Below are 16,875 nucleotides of genomic sequence, written 5' to 3'. Positions count from 1 at the left end.
AAAGTGCTGTGGGGCATCTGGAGCCAAACACTTTGAAAAGACTTAATGACAAATAGAGGATGTAATGTGTCCTGCTGACTAAGGGCAGCAGCATGAACGGCCAGTTTAGTTTATAACTTTGAAGAGTAGCCAAACATCATGGAGCCGTTACAGCTTCAAAAGGTGCCAAGGATAACACGAGTTATTTCCGTGGTAGACGTCGTAAACATGGTTTGGCTCCGAATGCAAAGTCAGCTCCTCGGGTCGGACGCTGATGCTGTAAGCTAGCTAAACTTACGCTACTTTATTGTTTCCCATACGCCAGCTATTATAGAAGGATAGTATGCTTTGAGATAAGCACGGAATTTCCTTTTTCCACTTGTTTTCAAAGGATGTGTGAGATGCATTTGGGTCGGGTGACCTGATAGCGTCCAATCAATTATTTGCACAGATATGTTGTGTTTTCTGTGACAAAAACACACTCAGTTGATCAAGAGAATATTTGAAGTTGTTTTCAATTTTGTGAAAGTGCAAACATTAGATTTATTGAAGATTGCATTTTCGTGAATGATGGCTGAAATCATTCTTAGGTTCATTGCGCCTTGCTTCAAAGCTTCCAGTGCTTCCTTATCATCCTTTAGTCAACAAGCATACACACCGTTATCAAAGAATTAATCATCACACCATTCAAGTAGTGTTAAAATTTATACTTGTGTTGTGATTGTTTTTGCTTCCTATTCAAACAGGTGGACCAAGACATCCACAGAAAATACACCCTTTCTTTTGATGGAGAACTAGTCTTGATCAGAACTTTGACACTGGGAACGGTCATCAGTAAGTTTTCCATTTTCTTTAAAGGTAATAACCAAAATCCACAACTGGGTCTGAGCCAAATATTATTCACTTATTTCCACAGGGTTAGATGCATTCCACGAGGAGGTAGCTGAGGCCGCTTCGAAGGGTTTCGTGGGCTGCCTCTCATTGGTGCAGTTCAACAATGTGGCACTGCTAAAGGCAGCCCTCACCAACCCTGGAAGCTCATTGGTCACTGTCCGCGGCCCTTTGGTCCAATCAAATTGTGGCGCACTAGCAGATTCTTCCTCACGATCTTTGCAAGGTGTGCTGAAAGTTGATGGTAAAACTTGTGTATGCAACAGTACCTTTGATCCTGACATGAGATTATGTTCATATCACAATTATGCTCAAATTTTATATACAGTACACTGTTTGTATACGGTGTTCCCTCACCACTTCACGCTACATCTTTTTTTGTGATCAGTGAGCGCTCGCTACTTCGCGCTTCCCTTATCGCGCCCTCAGTTTTCCTTTAAAAAAAAAAAAAAGCTAAATATGGCGCGGTGTGAACGTTCCTTGCATGCCAAACATAAAAGGGAACCGTAAATGCACACACGACGGGCACTCCTCGAACGTCTAACTACTGCAATAGATATATTTACTTGAATCTTAAATTATGAAACATTATTCATGAACTATAGTACAGTGGGCCCCCCGGGTTACGAGATTAATCCGCTCCGTGATTGGGCTCATAAGGCGAATTCACTGTATGGCGGGCAATCCAACCCTATGTTAAATAGCAAATGAGTTTAGAACCCTAGGTAAAAACATCAAAATTGTACATATATATTAAAGATTGGTACCAAAATAGTATAATAAGTGCTACATATATATAATATACATGTATACAATCAGAAAACATATAAATCAAAAATATAGAAAGAATTTATTTACCTTTGAGTGGCGCTTGTTATGCCCATATTCCCTAGTAAGGGTAGCCTAGAGGCTAGGCTAGCTTCGTATTTCTTGATTATCTCCAGCTTTGTTTCGATATAAATCATCTTCTTCATCAAGTTTGAATCAAGCAGTAAAATGCACTATAAATACGGTTTTGTTACCTCTCACGATAGAACTAAACTACCATTTTGACATTTTGAAACGAGGGAGGCCGACCAATAGCAGACCAGCATCTTTGTGAGGAGAGGCCGACCAATAGCAGACCAGCATTGTAGTGACGTATTGCATGAAGGCAGTTTGTCGGGCAACAGAAAATAAGTGCAATTACCTAAAAATGCCTGCAGATGGAGACAAAATAACACCGCCAACCCTCTAGGGTCATGATGGTTTTTTTTGTCGTAAAGGAGGGTAAATGGGGACAAAAAAACGTAGTATTCCAGATCGCAAAATGAAAAAAACGTAAGCCAAGGACACTGTAACCCAGGGGTCCACTGTACTGTTAACATCTGTTTTCATATCTTGGCTGTATGTAGTCAGGAACACAGTGAGCCGTGGTTGCCCTACATGAAGCGCTCGCATGTTTAACTAAAGTGAAGCAAGGAGCTGACCAAACATGATTAAAAAACACAGACTTTAATCTTGAAATTACAATTGATTACAACATGTAGGAGAATCCTTCCTTTTTCCTCTTTCCTCTTCCCCCATTTCTTTCAGCTGCTCTTGTGTGATTGAGCCAGAGAACTTCCTCCGCGATGACAAAAAAAAAAAAATAACAGTACTGTTCTCACCTGACTGGCCAGGCGATTGGTCGATAAGCTCAAGCGGCACTCCCACCAGACATGGGCACCAATGAGTGATTTCAACTTTTGAGCGCCCTCATTGGTCCATTGCTGCGTAGAAGTGCCCCTTGAGATTAATGACAGATAGCCTGGCCAGTCTAGTGTGAACAGTACTTTTTTTTTTTTTTTTTTTTCCACGGAGGAAGTTCTCTGTCAATCACACACAAACGGCTCAAAGATATCAGGAAAGCGAAAGAATGCTTTATATTTTCTGACATACTGAGTGAGTGGTTGCATATTCACAGCGTTTTCACAGCACTTCATTTTTTCCTCATTTTATTTTAATCATATTCCAAGCTGATTTTTACACCTCAAAATCGAGACAACACTCTATAAAGCTTGTTTTATTTTTCAAATGCATTCACAAAGTTAAAACAAACAAACAAGCAGAAAATTACATGAGTGCATAGGTATTCATAGCCTTAGTCATGAATCTCAAAATTGACCTCTGGTGTATCCTGTTTCCACTGATTATCCTTGGAATATTTCCACAGCTTAATTGAGAACGACCTGTGTTAAATTCAGTTGAGCTGATATGATGCGTAAAGGCCCACAGTTGAACTTGACAAACCAGCCAAGCATGAAATCAAATGAATTGAAATGAACCATCGACTTCTGAGACTAGATTGTTACAAGATTCAGATTTTGCGAAAGTTTTGGAAAAATCATATTTGAAGGACTCTTTCCACTGCATGCCACCCATCAATACTGAGTGATTGGTAGAGAATGGTTGTAGAATGAAAACCTGATAGTCACTCTGTAAGAGCTCAAATGTTACTCTGTCGAAAGAGAAGAGCTTTCCAGAAGGACACACATTTTTTTAGCAATCCATCAATCAGGCCCAAATGTTGGTGTGGCCAGACAGAAGCCACCTCTGAGAAAAAGGTTCATGTTTACCTGCATCAGGTTTGACTAAAGGCACTTGAAGGACTCTCAGACCATGATAGACAAAAGTCGTCGGGTCTGGTCTGGTCTGTTGAGACAAACAATGTGATGCTAAAAGGAAGTCAGACACCACTCATGACCTGCCCAATACCATCCCTACAATAAGGAGTGGTAGCAACATCATGCCTTGGGGATGTTGTTCAGATGCAGGAACTGGTAACTAATCAAGCGGAAAAGATGAATGTAAATGGAGAGACACCCTGAACAAAACTTGCTCTCCAGCGTTCTTGACCTACCGGTGACAATTCATTTTCCAGCAGAACATCGACCCCAAGCACAAAGCCAAGTTATCAAAGGAGTCAGTTCAAGACAACTCGGAACGTCCTTGAGTGGTCCAGCCAGAGCCCAGACTTATAGTAAATCCGACCTCTCTGGGGAGATCTGAGAATGGCTGTGCACCAACGCTCCCTCATCCAACCTGATGAAATTAGACAAGCACTGCAAAGAAATGAACAAAACTGCCCAAAAATACAGGAGGTGTGCCAAGTGTTTGGCATCAAATTCAAAAAGACTTGAGCCTGCAATTGTTGCCAATGGAGCATTAACAAAATATTGAACAGGGTTAATAAAAGTCTTACAACATTGTTCAGAAGTTTGAGGGTAGGGGATGATTCCACAGTACAAACCCGATTCCAATAAAATAAAATGGAATACAATGACTTACTCAACCTGTAATTATTTAAATACACTACAAAGTCAAGATATTTCATGTTCAAGCTGATAAACTTAATTGTTTATACCAAATAATCATAAAGTTTATGGTTGCAACGTGTTCCGTAAAAGCTGGGACAGGGTCATGTTTACTACTATATTACATAACCTTTCCTTTTAAGAGCATCCAATAAACTGGGGATATTAAATATTGACGCTTCATAGGTGCAATTGTTTCTCGTTCTTGCTTAATGTACAGCTTTTAGCTATTTAACATTCCGGTTGCTCGAACATATCAGCCTTCATTATACGCCACACATTTTCGACACCGACAGTGGTATCCTGAAGTGTACCTGAGCCCATGTGATATTATGGATCGTACATGATGAAAAATGTCCGTTGAGGAACATTGTCCTTAAATTGTTTTGACTATTTTCTCACACACTTAGAGTTAGGGTTAGCCTTTCCTTATGAATGACAGTATTTCGCAGAAGCTTCTTGTATACCCAATCATGGCACCTGTTCCCAATTGGTCCATGAACATCACAAAACTGCACTTTTGTCAAACGCCGCCTAACTGCCTCTATGTTGTCAACAACGAGGCTGCGTGGATCATTTTTTTTGTCGGACTTTGATGCAAAATGTAAAGGGAAAGGCTTGACATTTCTCCAGTCCTTGGATGAGTGCTTGAAAAAGCTGTTGAAGACAAAAATGCAAGTGCAGCGGCATGGATGTCAGCAGGTGGTTGGGGGGGGACAGCGAAGGACAAACTTGCATTCTCTGATCTTCCCACTGCTTCAATTGCATAAAGAAAGCTTTGGAGAATATCCCAAGTAAGATGATTTGCAGATCATTTGACTACTAGAAGAGTAACAAGCATGTTTGATAGCGATGACAAGAAGCAAAAAGAGCACATTTGAGATACATTGAAATGGAAGGAGCTACTGAATTTGGCGTGTCAGATAGGGAAGATGACTTTTAGGGCTTTAAGACAAAATCATATTGAGAAAAAATAAAGCGTTGACACGTCAACTCATTTTATTTTTCCAATATTAGTTTCAGCATTTGCGGCTGCGCACATGCATACATTGCCTTGCAGGATCCCCCCCCATATTGGCAAAATAATCTACTCGCTATACAATGTAGAAAGGCCACTAAAATATCGTATTTCTCATGTTAATAACACATCCCATGTGTTTTATTTGGACATCCATTATTTATTTAACCACTAAAGTTAAGGATAGACTTATATTTGCATTTTGGTCAAATTCACCCAAATTGCAGTAAATAAGGGGAGGTCGACTTATACGCAAGTTCGACTTGTACTCGGAGAAGTACAATATATGACGTAAGGAATGATTCGGCCTGCAGATTAATTTGTTTTTGTTTTGTTTTGTTTTGTTTTGTTTTGTTCTTTACGGAAGTGATGAAGCAAAAGTCACTGTAACGTAATTTATTTTTAACTAAAGCTTTTATCATCTTATTTGAAGAAAGACTGTTAATGTTGTTGCATTGAGTTTACACACCAGCCCATGCAGGGAAACTCTAGCTAAAGGAGATAAATGCAAGTTGGAAACGATACTCAGGGTCCAGACACTGTTAAAATGCACTCTTGTGTAGAAGCAGCTGCATGGAGAGTCAGCTTCTAGCATCAGCTTAGCAGGAGGAGGCTAATTTCATTCATGTCATGTTGATTTATGAACTTGAGGCTGTGTTTACACCTGGCTGAGATGCAATCGCAGCATGGGTGAGCCTCAGTCCGCTGACTTTCTTTTTCTCCCTTAAACCATACAAATATCACATGGCCACATTTGACAAGCATGATAAGTCTCCATTCAGGAAATGTGGTTGTTGTTTTTCCAGATCAAACTGCGACAACAAATAATGGAAAGAAGAAGCAGGGACGTGACATGCAGAATGACGTGGCTGTCATAGCAGGTATGCCTTACCTCACAACGTACTTGTCATTTAATAGAGGCATATGCATCATTATTAAGGTGTGTACACACTATAAAATGACAGACGCCATGTTTATGTATGGTATATGGGAGCTATCATCATGCTATATGTGTATTATATGACTTACAGTATTTGTTGTTTTTTTAATGGTATACTTATCCTTTATATAGGTACATTTTTTTCTACTATTTTTTTTTTATTTTATTTTATCATGCAGGGTGTCTGAATATTGGCTCCTTGCATTTTGCAGATACTCCGACAGCTCCTAAATTCTAAAAATATGCTTTTAAAGTTCCTTGCTTGAATCAAGACTTTCAGTTGATGCAAACGCAAGTGTGAATGGTTGTACAGTAATTGCCCTGAGCTTAAATGCAAACCAGTCCAGGGCATACTCCACCTTTCGGAATGTTTTTGCTATCTTAATGCTAACACACAATAGAAAACACATTGACAGCTAACAATTAATATCTTCCTTATTCCTGAGGCCTCTAATCTAGTTGTATGCATGACATTTTGTAAGACACTTGAAGTGGCAATGAGCCATATGTTACAACTGCTTTTGTTTCCCACAGTGGTTAACCTCATTTCCTGCACTAAAAGGCGCACCGGATTAGAAGGTGCACCTTCAATGAATGTCCTATTTTTAGAATGTTTTCATATATAAGGTGCACCGCATTATAAGGTGCATAGAATAGAAGCTACAGTAGTGGATGTGGTGTGTGATGCACCCACAAGATGGAGCTGCGCTTAAGGGAATGTCAACAAATCAATCAGACAAGTCAGTCGAACTTTATTAATAGACAATCAGAAATTTAGAATAAAGGTGATCTGTGAAAAGTACTATCTGAAGAATGGGAAAAAAATACCTCTTGATTACATAATAAAAAAACTATTTAGATCAATGCCAAGACAAATCAAGAGTTTAAAATATTACAATTATTATTAAATTAAATATTACATTTCAATGTTTTAAACAAATTGTGAAAAAAACGTAAAATACATTGTTGATTTAAAAAAACTTTCTGAATTTATTTTATGAAATTACGTTTTTATAAAAACTGGGGGGGGGGGGTTGTGCCTTGTCCCTGTATACTGTAAATTGCTTCAAAATTGGACCATACTGTATATAGCATATCAACATTTCAAACAGGATGTCATAAAATTTAAATTGTAAAAAATACATTTATAACTTAAATACAGAGGTAAAATTGGAAAAAAAAAACAAACATGGCCATTAAGTTATTTTGTATCCCCCCCCCAAAAATGAAAACTGGATTATAAGGCTCACTGTCAGCTTTTGAGAAAATTCAAGGCTTTAGGTCCACCTTACGGTTTTGCTGTTTCCTTTTGTAAACAATCATAAGCCACTGTAGCCTTTAATAAAGTACACACCTTGGGACGTTGTTGACAGTTGAACTAATAAACAGAAGAAATTAAGTCTGCATGTATAAGAGTCTTGAACGAGGAAATACATAGAAATAGGCTTTAAATTTAATTTTTAAAATACAGTACAACCAAAATGTTGCAAAAACCTCATGGAGTAGCATGCGCGTTAAACTTCATGGCAACTTTTCACCAGGAGCCATATATTGAGTGGTGTTGTTGTCCAATCCTCCACCCGAGACCAAGACCTAACTGAAACCAGATTAGTTTGTGTGGAGACAGTGACAAGACCAAGACCATGTATATCAAAGGAATATGACAAAAACAATTGACCTTGTGTGTTATTTTGTTAGGTTGCTTTTGAAACACATTAATACGTATGCTCATTAAACAGATATCAGAACATTAGCCAAAAAACAATTAAGCGCTCATTTTCCCTCACTGTTCTGATTTTATCTTCCACAATGTAGTTTCAGAGCTTGACAGCGCTTTTTTTCACTCTTAATATTTAAGCTTAAATATTTAAGCCTTTGAGCAGTATAAGATCTCATTGATCTAATTTTTTTTAATGGACAGGTGTCATATGACAGAATCATTTCAAGCTCCTGCAGAGCTTGCTAATGAGCTAATTATTTGAATCAGGTGTGTTGGGGAGAGAAAATTGGAAAACGTATGATGCTGGTCCTCGTGGAGTGGCGTTCGACACCCCAGATGTCTTCCAGGGTCTTTTAGGGTCTTCCATTAAGCTAAATATCTGTGTTTTCATGGAGGTGACATGCACCCTCCTTCAGGCATGAGAAGGAAAGCAAATGTCTAATTTGCTGTTATAAGCTCAAAATGGTCTCTCAAACTGAAATCCTTTCTTCCTTCCGGGTCCCTATCACACTGGCTAAAAGGAAGTAATGGTCATGTGACTTTTTGTCTCCAGCCAATACACACACCAACCCTGAGGCTTTGCTCTTATTAACCCAACGTATGTGCCAATGTGTAGATGCGCAGGACCCAGCACTGGTATCTAATATCCCAAATTGATCAGGCAGCTCATAGAAGATGAAATCTGATAAGACAAAACACACACAAATGACTGGAAATGCACAGTCAAGTCACACTAGGTAAGGAAGAAAAAAAGACTGAAAAAACCTTTTGTATTTTACTTTTATTTTCTTTGCTCGATCCTTCTTTCGTGATTTCCATTTAAAAGAATTGAATGGCCACCCAGCAGTACAGTGGCAGTCAGATTAGCATGTCCGCCTCACAGTGCAGAGTTTGTGGTTTTGCTTCTGGTTCCATCCATCCTATGTGGAGTTTGCATGATCTTCCCATGACTGTGCGAGTTTTCTCTTGGTACTACCATATTCCAAAAGACATGCATTGCATAGTGGGTATAATGAACACTCTGAATCTTACGTGTCAAACTCCAGTCCTTGAGGGACGGTATTCTGTATATTTTCCATGCTTCTCTCTCAAACACACCTGATTCAAATGATTAGGGTCATTTTAAAACTTATGCAGAGCTTGTTGAAGGACTAATCATTTGAATCAGTTGTGTTGGGAAAGAAAGCCTTAAAATTTGCAGGATCTCGACCCTCAATGACAAACTGTTGTTCGTCTTCGTGTAGCCTGCGATTGGCTGGCAACCAGTTCAAGGTGTCTCCCATCTAATGCCTAAAGACAGCTGGGATAGGCTCCAGAGCGACCCATGTGAGGATAAGTGGCTAGGAAAATAGATATAGTCGCGAAGAGTTAGAAACGTAGCTGTTCACAAACATGAGATCTAACGGTTAAGTCTAACTCTCCAGGCGTGCATCCGACTCACATTAGTACAGATTGTAGATTTTGCCTTATCAAATTATGCAGGGAGATCAACACCATTTTTGTTACGTCTTACCACTGCCTGCCCACAGTTGTAATGCTTTAGGTACAGTGATACCTTCCTAGTAACACTATTTAGCTTCCTAGTAACGCTATCATTTGCTTTCCTTTCAGTACCTGCAATGTGGTATGTGCAAGCGTGGAGCACGTTATATTTGAAGAACGAGAACAATCACAACTAAAATTTTGCATCGAGGTGTCAAACATACCAGCCTGGAAATAGGCTTAATCTGGTTATTTAGTCAAATCTGATTTTTTTTTCCTGAAAAGTGGCTCCAAAATGTGTCGTGCATTTTGTATTAATTTGCAGTTTGCATAGATTGTTTTGCCTTTTTTTTTTTTGTAGACATGCGCAACTCATTCACATGTGTGAGAGAAAGAGAAAAGTGCTTAAGGGCGAGTAGACTGAGTTTTTGCTTTTGTTGTTGATCCATTTAGCAGGAACACAACAGAAATATTTTTCACAAGATTCAGACCCAATAGGGAAAAGCCACTTTTAATGTTTAGACAATCAGGAGATCCATGATGGTCAAACTCCATTCGTTAGCAACGGAGTGACATGTTGCACTCACATTCATGGCCGTGTGAGGTTCTTGAGTGAAACAAGTTTGCAAACGTTCCTATCGTTGTCCATGCATCACTCTAGTGCCACTCTATGCTGGATGCAGTCAAGGCACTGGCGACTTTTCTTTCAGTGTCTTTGTAAAGTGGGATGGGATATCGGACTTTGGCTCCGCTGTCTACAACATTATCCACTATTTTTAAGGGCATTAATCTTTACTTTCAATGAGGACAGAGCTGCTGAATTTCCTACATTTATTTTTGTGGTCATGCCACGCAAGGTTGACTTTAAAAAACGGGTTATACTGAACCGTATATGTTTTACTACAGTATAATTACAATTGAGTTCCTCTATTTGTTGGGAATTGGGACCAGACGGGCAGAAAATCTACATATACGGATTGGTTTTAAATTATTTAGCAGTACTTTTTTTTTTCTGGAAACCAAATAGATCACGAGCAGGGGCCTTTCTGAATTGGGGTTTCCTGTTGTATAATATGTTTATCCTTCTCCATTGTACTGTAACATCGCGATTCTTGACGACGTAGTACAGCAACAGTGTTATCTGCATTTTCTTGATAAGTGTGTCTGCAAATGTCAGCAGAAGAATATTTCTTGTTTGAGGGGGCAGGGAAATTCAAGAGAATCAATTCATAACTGAGGCTTCTATGACACAAATATGGATTTTTGTGCCAGTGAATAGATGAGGTGCCATAGTGATTTGGTTGCTTGAGTCCACCTCAAAATACTCAATAAAGGGGTAGCGTTTAATATGGAACACAAAATAGTTTCTCTGCATATTCGCAACAAGTCCTTGTATTTTAATGATTTTATTTGTAGATGTTAAGTTTATCCTTCATATAACCTTTAGAAAAATGACCAACACTAGTTGTATTGCATACATTTTATCCAACAGATGTCATGGTGCATTACAATATTGTGCATTTTGGGTGACATTGTGTGGTGTGACATGTGTTGTGTGAAATATAAAATGATCCAGTATACAAAGGAACAAACATTTTGATATTTACAATTGTTTTGGCACAAAATGTTAGGAATATATTTATTAAAATTGACAAAATTTTCTGACTAGACTAAGCAGTGGGTATATGTTTAAATTTTATGAGGGAGGCTTTCTTTATTAATCCTATTATTTAAAATGGCTCTATTTCTTTTAGTGAAAACAAAAACAAAAAAGTTTAAAAACAAACAATAAAAAAATCATGCATGTGTCCATCCATCCATTTTCTATAGACGCTGATCCTCCCTAGGTTAGCAGGCTTGCTGGTGCCTATCCCAGCTGAATTCGGGCAGTAGGTGGGGTCACCCTTACCTTGTTGCCAGCCATTCAAAGGACACACAGAGACGAACAACCATTCAGGCACCAAATCACACCTAAGGACAATTTAGTATGTCCAATACACCTGCTATGCATGTTTTTGGAAGGTGGGAGGAAGCCGGAGAGCCCGGAGAGAACGCACGTGGGCAAACTCCACACAGGAAGGCCGGCGTGAGGTGGATTTGAACTTGGGTCCCTTTAACTGTGCGAGTTAGGGTTATTTGGTATGTTTTGCAACAATCGGAAAGGTTTTTACGACAGTGGGATATGAAAACGTAAACCATTGCTTCTCAAATGGGGGCACGGGTACCACTGGGTGTTCTGGAAGGAACTTCGGGGGGTTCTCTGTATTTCAAATAAAACAAACAAACATGTAAAAATCCTTTACAAATAATTATTGATTTAATTGAATGTTTCAGGAAAATATAAATTCATAAAACACATTTTGTGTTCAGTAGGTTATTGGATTTAATTCTTTTAAAAAGCCAGATTCTCCCCCATACTAAAATAATTCTACCCGACTTGTCAAGTGCCACCTCTCGTTACCTGTCAAGTTAATGATTTATTTTCGTGAACAGCTCTCTACTATCAAACCGTTACGTTTTTTTTTTTATTAAGTTAATGATTTATTTTTGTGAACAGATCTCACTTAATGGGGTGAGCTCTTGCATGAGTGCAGTTGATGGTTATTTTGTGGTAAAGAAAATCGACAATGGTGATCAAGAATTGTTATTGGCTAGGGACAGCAAATCCAGTTCCAGAAAGTAAAAACCTGCCACAGCTACAGGTGCTTCTAATCATATTGCTGTCAAATGAGCTTCTTACTTACCTGTTAAGTGGAAGCACATATGGAAACACTTTGTTGACCTTTTGGGATGACAAATTCTTGCCTGCAGTTGTTCCATACAATCAGGCTATTACCACCCCCAAAGCAAATAGTGATAATTGCTAATAAATAAGATAACATGCACTTTTTTTCCATCAGTTTGATTGAGTGTTCGTTTTGTTTTGCTTGCAACTACTTTTATTGGGGGTGGGAGGCAATGTTTACAGCTGACACTAACTGTTCACCATCTCATTTAAAGAAACGCTACAGTACATTTAATTGTCTATATGTACTTCATGTCTTTATGTGTTTTACCTCAAAAAGAAAGACTAATTGTCTGACTTATTATTGCGTATCAAAATCGCAAATGCTAAATCACAAACAGGCGGGAGGGCACCACAGAAGCCTACATATGAAATAAAAATGTAATTTTTCTCTATGATCAGCATCAGATACAAATTCAAATCGAAATGTCATTCATTCATTTTCTCTATTGCCATGCAGCATATCTATTTAGCACTTCTGAAAAATATTTACATGAAATTGCATCATTTTCAAAAACACCAAAATTACATGGTACAGTAGAAACCACACACACACATTTGAAAGTCTTGTGCGTTGCATAAAATCTTAGGTTCAAGCAACCTAGGACATTCAATAACCACCAAACAGAGGAAGACGACTAGTTTTTGCTTTCTCGCAATAAGAGCGGGCAGGAACCTTCACCTTCTAAAAGCTCCTTCCAGTCCGGTTACAAATTCTGTCTGTCCCTCTTTTATTCATATGGGTTTGCCAGCGGTACAAAAGTCATTGCTGCCCTGAAGGGTTGGGGGAGACATTTGGAAACAATCGGTTTATGATTGTGAGGAATGCAGTTTAGTGCCCATGCTGGTATCTTCTTCCTCAGGAACATCAAGTATGTCACGAAACCCCGGTTGTTCGGGTCACGTACCTGTCTCTTTTTTGCAGCTGCTTTCGACATGTCAATTCCTCTTCTTCACAACCAACAGTAACAGGAAACATTCATCCTAATCTACCAATATAGTGACTGCATAACAAACATACTAACTGCATTAAAAAAATATGGGATAACCCTTATGCAATTATTCTAACATAAAACATTTGTTCAAAGCTGTTTATTTAATCCAGCAAATAAAGTGATATTTAAGAAGACAACAGCTGGTTCATCGCCATGATCTATTTAAAGAGTGCAAGTTACAAAAAAAAAATATATATATATATATATATATATCGAAAACATACAGCCTTGAAATGTGTTATTACTTTTGCATTTTAAACATCTAAAATTGTTCAGGGAAATAAAGGAAGCACGATGAACGCAAATGGCTAAAACAGAGTCTGGAGAATAGATATTGCTTAGATTAGAAAACGTATCACCATTGGATTTAATGCAGTCTGTGCAAACTACTTGTAAATCCACAGTAATAAGCATTTTATTGAAAGACTACCTGTCCACATTAGTGTCTTTCCGAAAGAAGAATTGAATGCAATCTGTCTGCAGCCAGGTTAGCATTGTGAATGAAAATTTGTTGTTTTTTCCCTCGAGATCTACTTCTCCAGCATCCCACCTCATGCGAGCTACGCTGAGGGAATCTTGGCAAGGAGCTATTGTTGATATCCCAATAACCCATCCATCCATCTATCCATTTTCTATCCTCACTAGGGTCACTGGCTTGCCGATGCCTATCACAACTGACTCGAGAATACATAAATGAAAAACAAACGATAAATACAGCTTCTATCAGGTATCACTGTACCTATTGCAGTACCCAATGTTTAATTTTAACCTCAAAGTCTTGCATGACTAGCTTGAAAAAAAACAAAAAAACAATGAAGGTAATAATAGTGTTACATGCATCAGTCGTGCGCACATTGTATGAAATGAGTTGATCCATGACGACCTCTCAAGCGGCACGAGAATCAATAATCATCCAAGCAGCTCCAAATCATTTTCATCATCGTCAGTGGCGGCAACATTTGCTCGCCCTCCCATTACATCCCCGCTGCTGCCGCCGCCATTTCCCCCTTCACATCCTGGCCTTTTGTACAGCTTATCAGCGTGCCGTCCTAATTGACTTTCCACACTAGCGTTTGCGGGGGCGACAGTCATTTCACGCAAGCCTTTATTTATGAGATTGTTAGCAAAAGATGCCTCGCAAATGCTGATTTAATGTCTTTTTTTTTTTTAATATTAATGGATCCACCCCCGCTGTTTCCTAGGAGTTGTCACGGCGGCAGCCTTCATCGGCATGTGTGCTCTCGCCGCTGCGACCCGCCTCCTCTACCAGCGGCGGCAGGCCCGGCGTGACGAAGTTGTCAAGCGAGAGGGCGCCCCCGCTGTGTACATGGACTACAGGACTGAGACACGCCCCCACGGTTCAGTGCGGGAGAACATGAAGGAATATTACATCTGATCTTCACCTGATTCAAAGCACCAAAGTTCGCTGTACTGGAGCGTCCCTCACAACAAACACAATGACGCTCGCCTCGGAAGTCTCTCAGATACATACCCGAAACAGAAAAATAGAAATAAAAAGAAAACTAAAGCCTGCAAGCTGGAAAGAAGACCACCTTGAACGCGATTCAGCATGCGGCAGCGTCTGTATTTGATGTGGGTGGGACTGCAATTGCAGTTGGTTTCTTGTACACAGCAGAAGATGAATGTTAGCCTTGAGGGGACAAGTCCGGTGCAAAAAAAGGCGCATTATAAGCTTTCCGACGTGCCGGATATTCCCGCATTTCCATGGGAACTCCTAAGGGAATGTGCACGTGGCCGCCGTCGGAGAAGGAATAAGGTCAGCGTTGACCTAAAGTGTATGAGTGCCTCATTTAAATACCAACCTTTTAGAAAAAAAAGAATATTTGAGTTTTTCTGCCCCGGTGACGCTCGCCCTCGCTGTTTGGACATTATAACAAGCAAGAGGACGCCAATTAAATCCAAGAGGCTCAGCTCTTTTGTTGACCTTGTGCACGGATCCAAACCCCTTCATGCTTGGGAGTGTTTCTGGGTTTCATGTCAGCTCCCTCGGTATTCCTTAATGCACCCTTTGGGCTGCATATGTTTAGTTGTAGGCTGGCAACTCCTGAAAGTGTGTTCTACCTTTGATAGCTGTGCTCTTTCTTCTTGTGTATTCTTATTTTTCCAGTATAAGCAAAAGATGTAAATTGTATTATGAGGGGTACGGTCAGGCAGATCATATAAGCAGAGTAATAAAAGGATTACAGTATGTGAATAAAACACGGACATTGACTTTGTGACATGAGTAAATGTGCCTTTCTGAGTGTGGTGGGTGGCGACAGACTAGGTTTAGGACAGGCATGTCCAGACCCAGTCCTCCATGTTTTGGAGGTTTCTGTCCTCCTGCCGCACCTGATTCAAATGATCAGCTCATCAGCAAGCTCGGCGGGAGTCTGACAACAAACCTGATCATTTGAATCAGCTGCATCGGACGACTCTGATCATGCATAAAACTTCTGACCAGGGCTAAAAATTTAAGCAAACTTTAACTCAACTCAACTTTCCTTCTGACTGCACACAATGCAGCACGGGTGAAAAAAAAACAGTCAGACAATAACATGCTGAGTCAAAAGCTGAGCCTTGACTTTGTCCTCTGCACTTCCAACAGCATCTGGTCTCCCACCCTGAAGCAACGTGTAGGTGCTTTTTAGATTAAGACAAAAAATAAACTAAAATAATAAAATTCATTTCATGTTCATGTTCATGTTCAGAATATTTTTCAGATTCATATGCTCCATCCCATGACCACCAGTCAGTATCAAACAGGAGCATTTTGGACCACCCGCCGATGTCCGTATCTAAATACAGTATTTGGCCAGACTGTGGACTTTAGCGAGACCTTGGCAACTGACCAAAAAACACTGAGACACCTGTCTGGGTCTCAAAGTTTCAACCAGCAGGTTTAAACCTCCTTAGGTTAAGTGTGACGGACGAGACGCTGACAGAGACGCGAAGTCTGAAACCCGCGAAGTAGGGTATCAGTTCCTAGATTTCTATGTATGCCCCAATATGGCCGCAGTTACCATAAACAATCCTTTTTTTTTCTTTGCGTATTTTATTTCCTTTCTCCTATTATTTAACATTAAATTATCCTAATTAACATTATTGTATATTTATTAAATAAGTAATATTACTTAGTTTGTTGAGAGTTTGTTCTCAGGACTGGTTATCTGCACCAAGACTCCGGTGAAAGAGTACGCAAGTCATCACGTTGAACTTCACATTTATTTTGGCTCATGTATGGTGCATCATGTAGTATCTGTTGAATAATAGATCAACAACAATGTTAAAGTCAGTCAACTAACACATAAACACTTGCCGAACTTTAATCTATGAATTTACTGTATTTTTATGCGACATTAGTGGGTTCGCAAAAACTAACAACTACTAACTATAAAGTGCAACCTCTACACAAACGAACACAAACAGAATAAACACTCATCGCTTACTAAACATAGGCAGTAGCGAGCATTATCAACATAAATGCTAATAAACTATAAATATGAGCTTACGTTGTCATCCGCTACGCCACCGTAACGGGCCGAATGACGCACAGAAAACGTAAAACAGGAAATGGAAATGCAACGCGACCCGACAAATTAAAAGCATGCATTTCAAAATAAGATAAAAAAACGTCACAAACTAACGCTTGAATAATTCTCAACTTAGTTATTAACTAATATTACTTCGTTATTTGATTAATACAGTACTGTATAATGTACTTTTTTGC

General features: G+C 39.3%; 1 protein-coding gene across 1 annotated transcript in view; it reads left to right on the top strand.

Moving 5' to 3' along the window:
• Nucleotides 1-15,382, top strand: part of LOC148423195 (contactin-associated protein-like 5) — a 156,710-nt gene extending 141,328 nt beyond the window's left edge. Inside the window, exons 21-24 of the mRNA XM_088414813.1 lie at nt 726-813; nt 896-1,096; nt 6,030-6,104; nt 14,348-15,382. Coding sequence (XP_088270939.1) covers nt 726-813; nt 896-1,096; nt 6,030-6,104; nt 14,348-14,541 — 558 coding nt within the window. The 3' untranslated portion in view covers nt 14,542-15,382. The remainder of the gene's footprint in view (nt 1-725; nt 814-895; nt 1,097-6,029; nt 6,105-14,347) is intronic.
• The last annotated feature ends 1,493 nt before the right edge of the window (nt 15,383-16,875 follow it).

The sequence above is a fragment of the Hippichthys cyanospilos genome, chromosome 5 (assembly GCF_059441005.1).
Source record: "Hippichthys cyanospilos isolate Australia breed blue-spotted pipefish chromosome 5, RoL_Hcya_1.0, whole genome shotgun sequence".
Lineage (NCBI taxonomy): Eukaryota > Metazoa > Chordata > Actinopteri > Syngnathiformes > Syngnathidae > Hippichthys > Hippichthys cyanospilos.
Note: the sequence above shows the minus strand (reverse complement) of the source record. Positions and strands in the feature narration are given on the sequence as shown.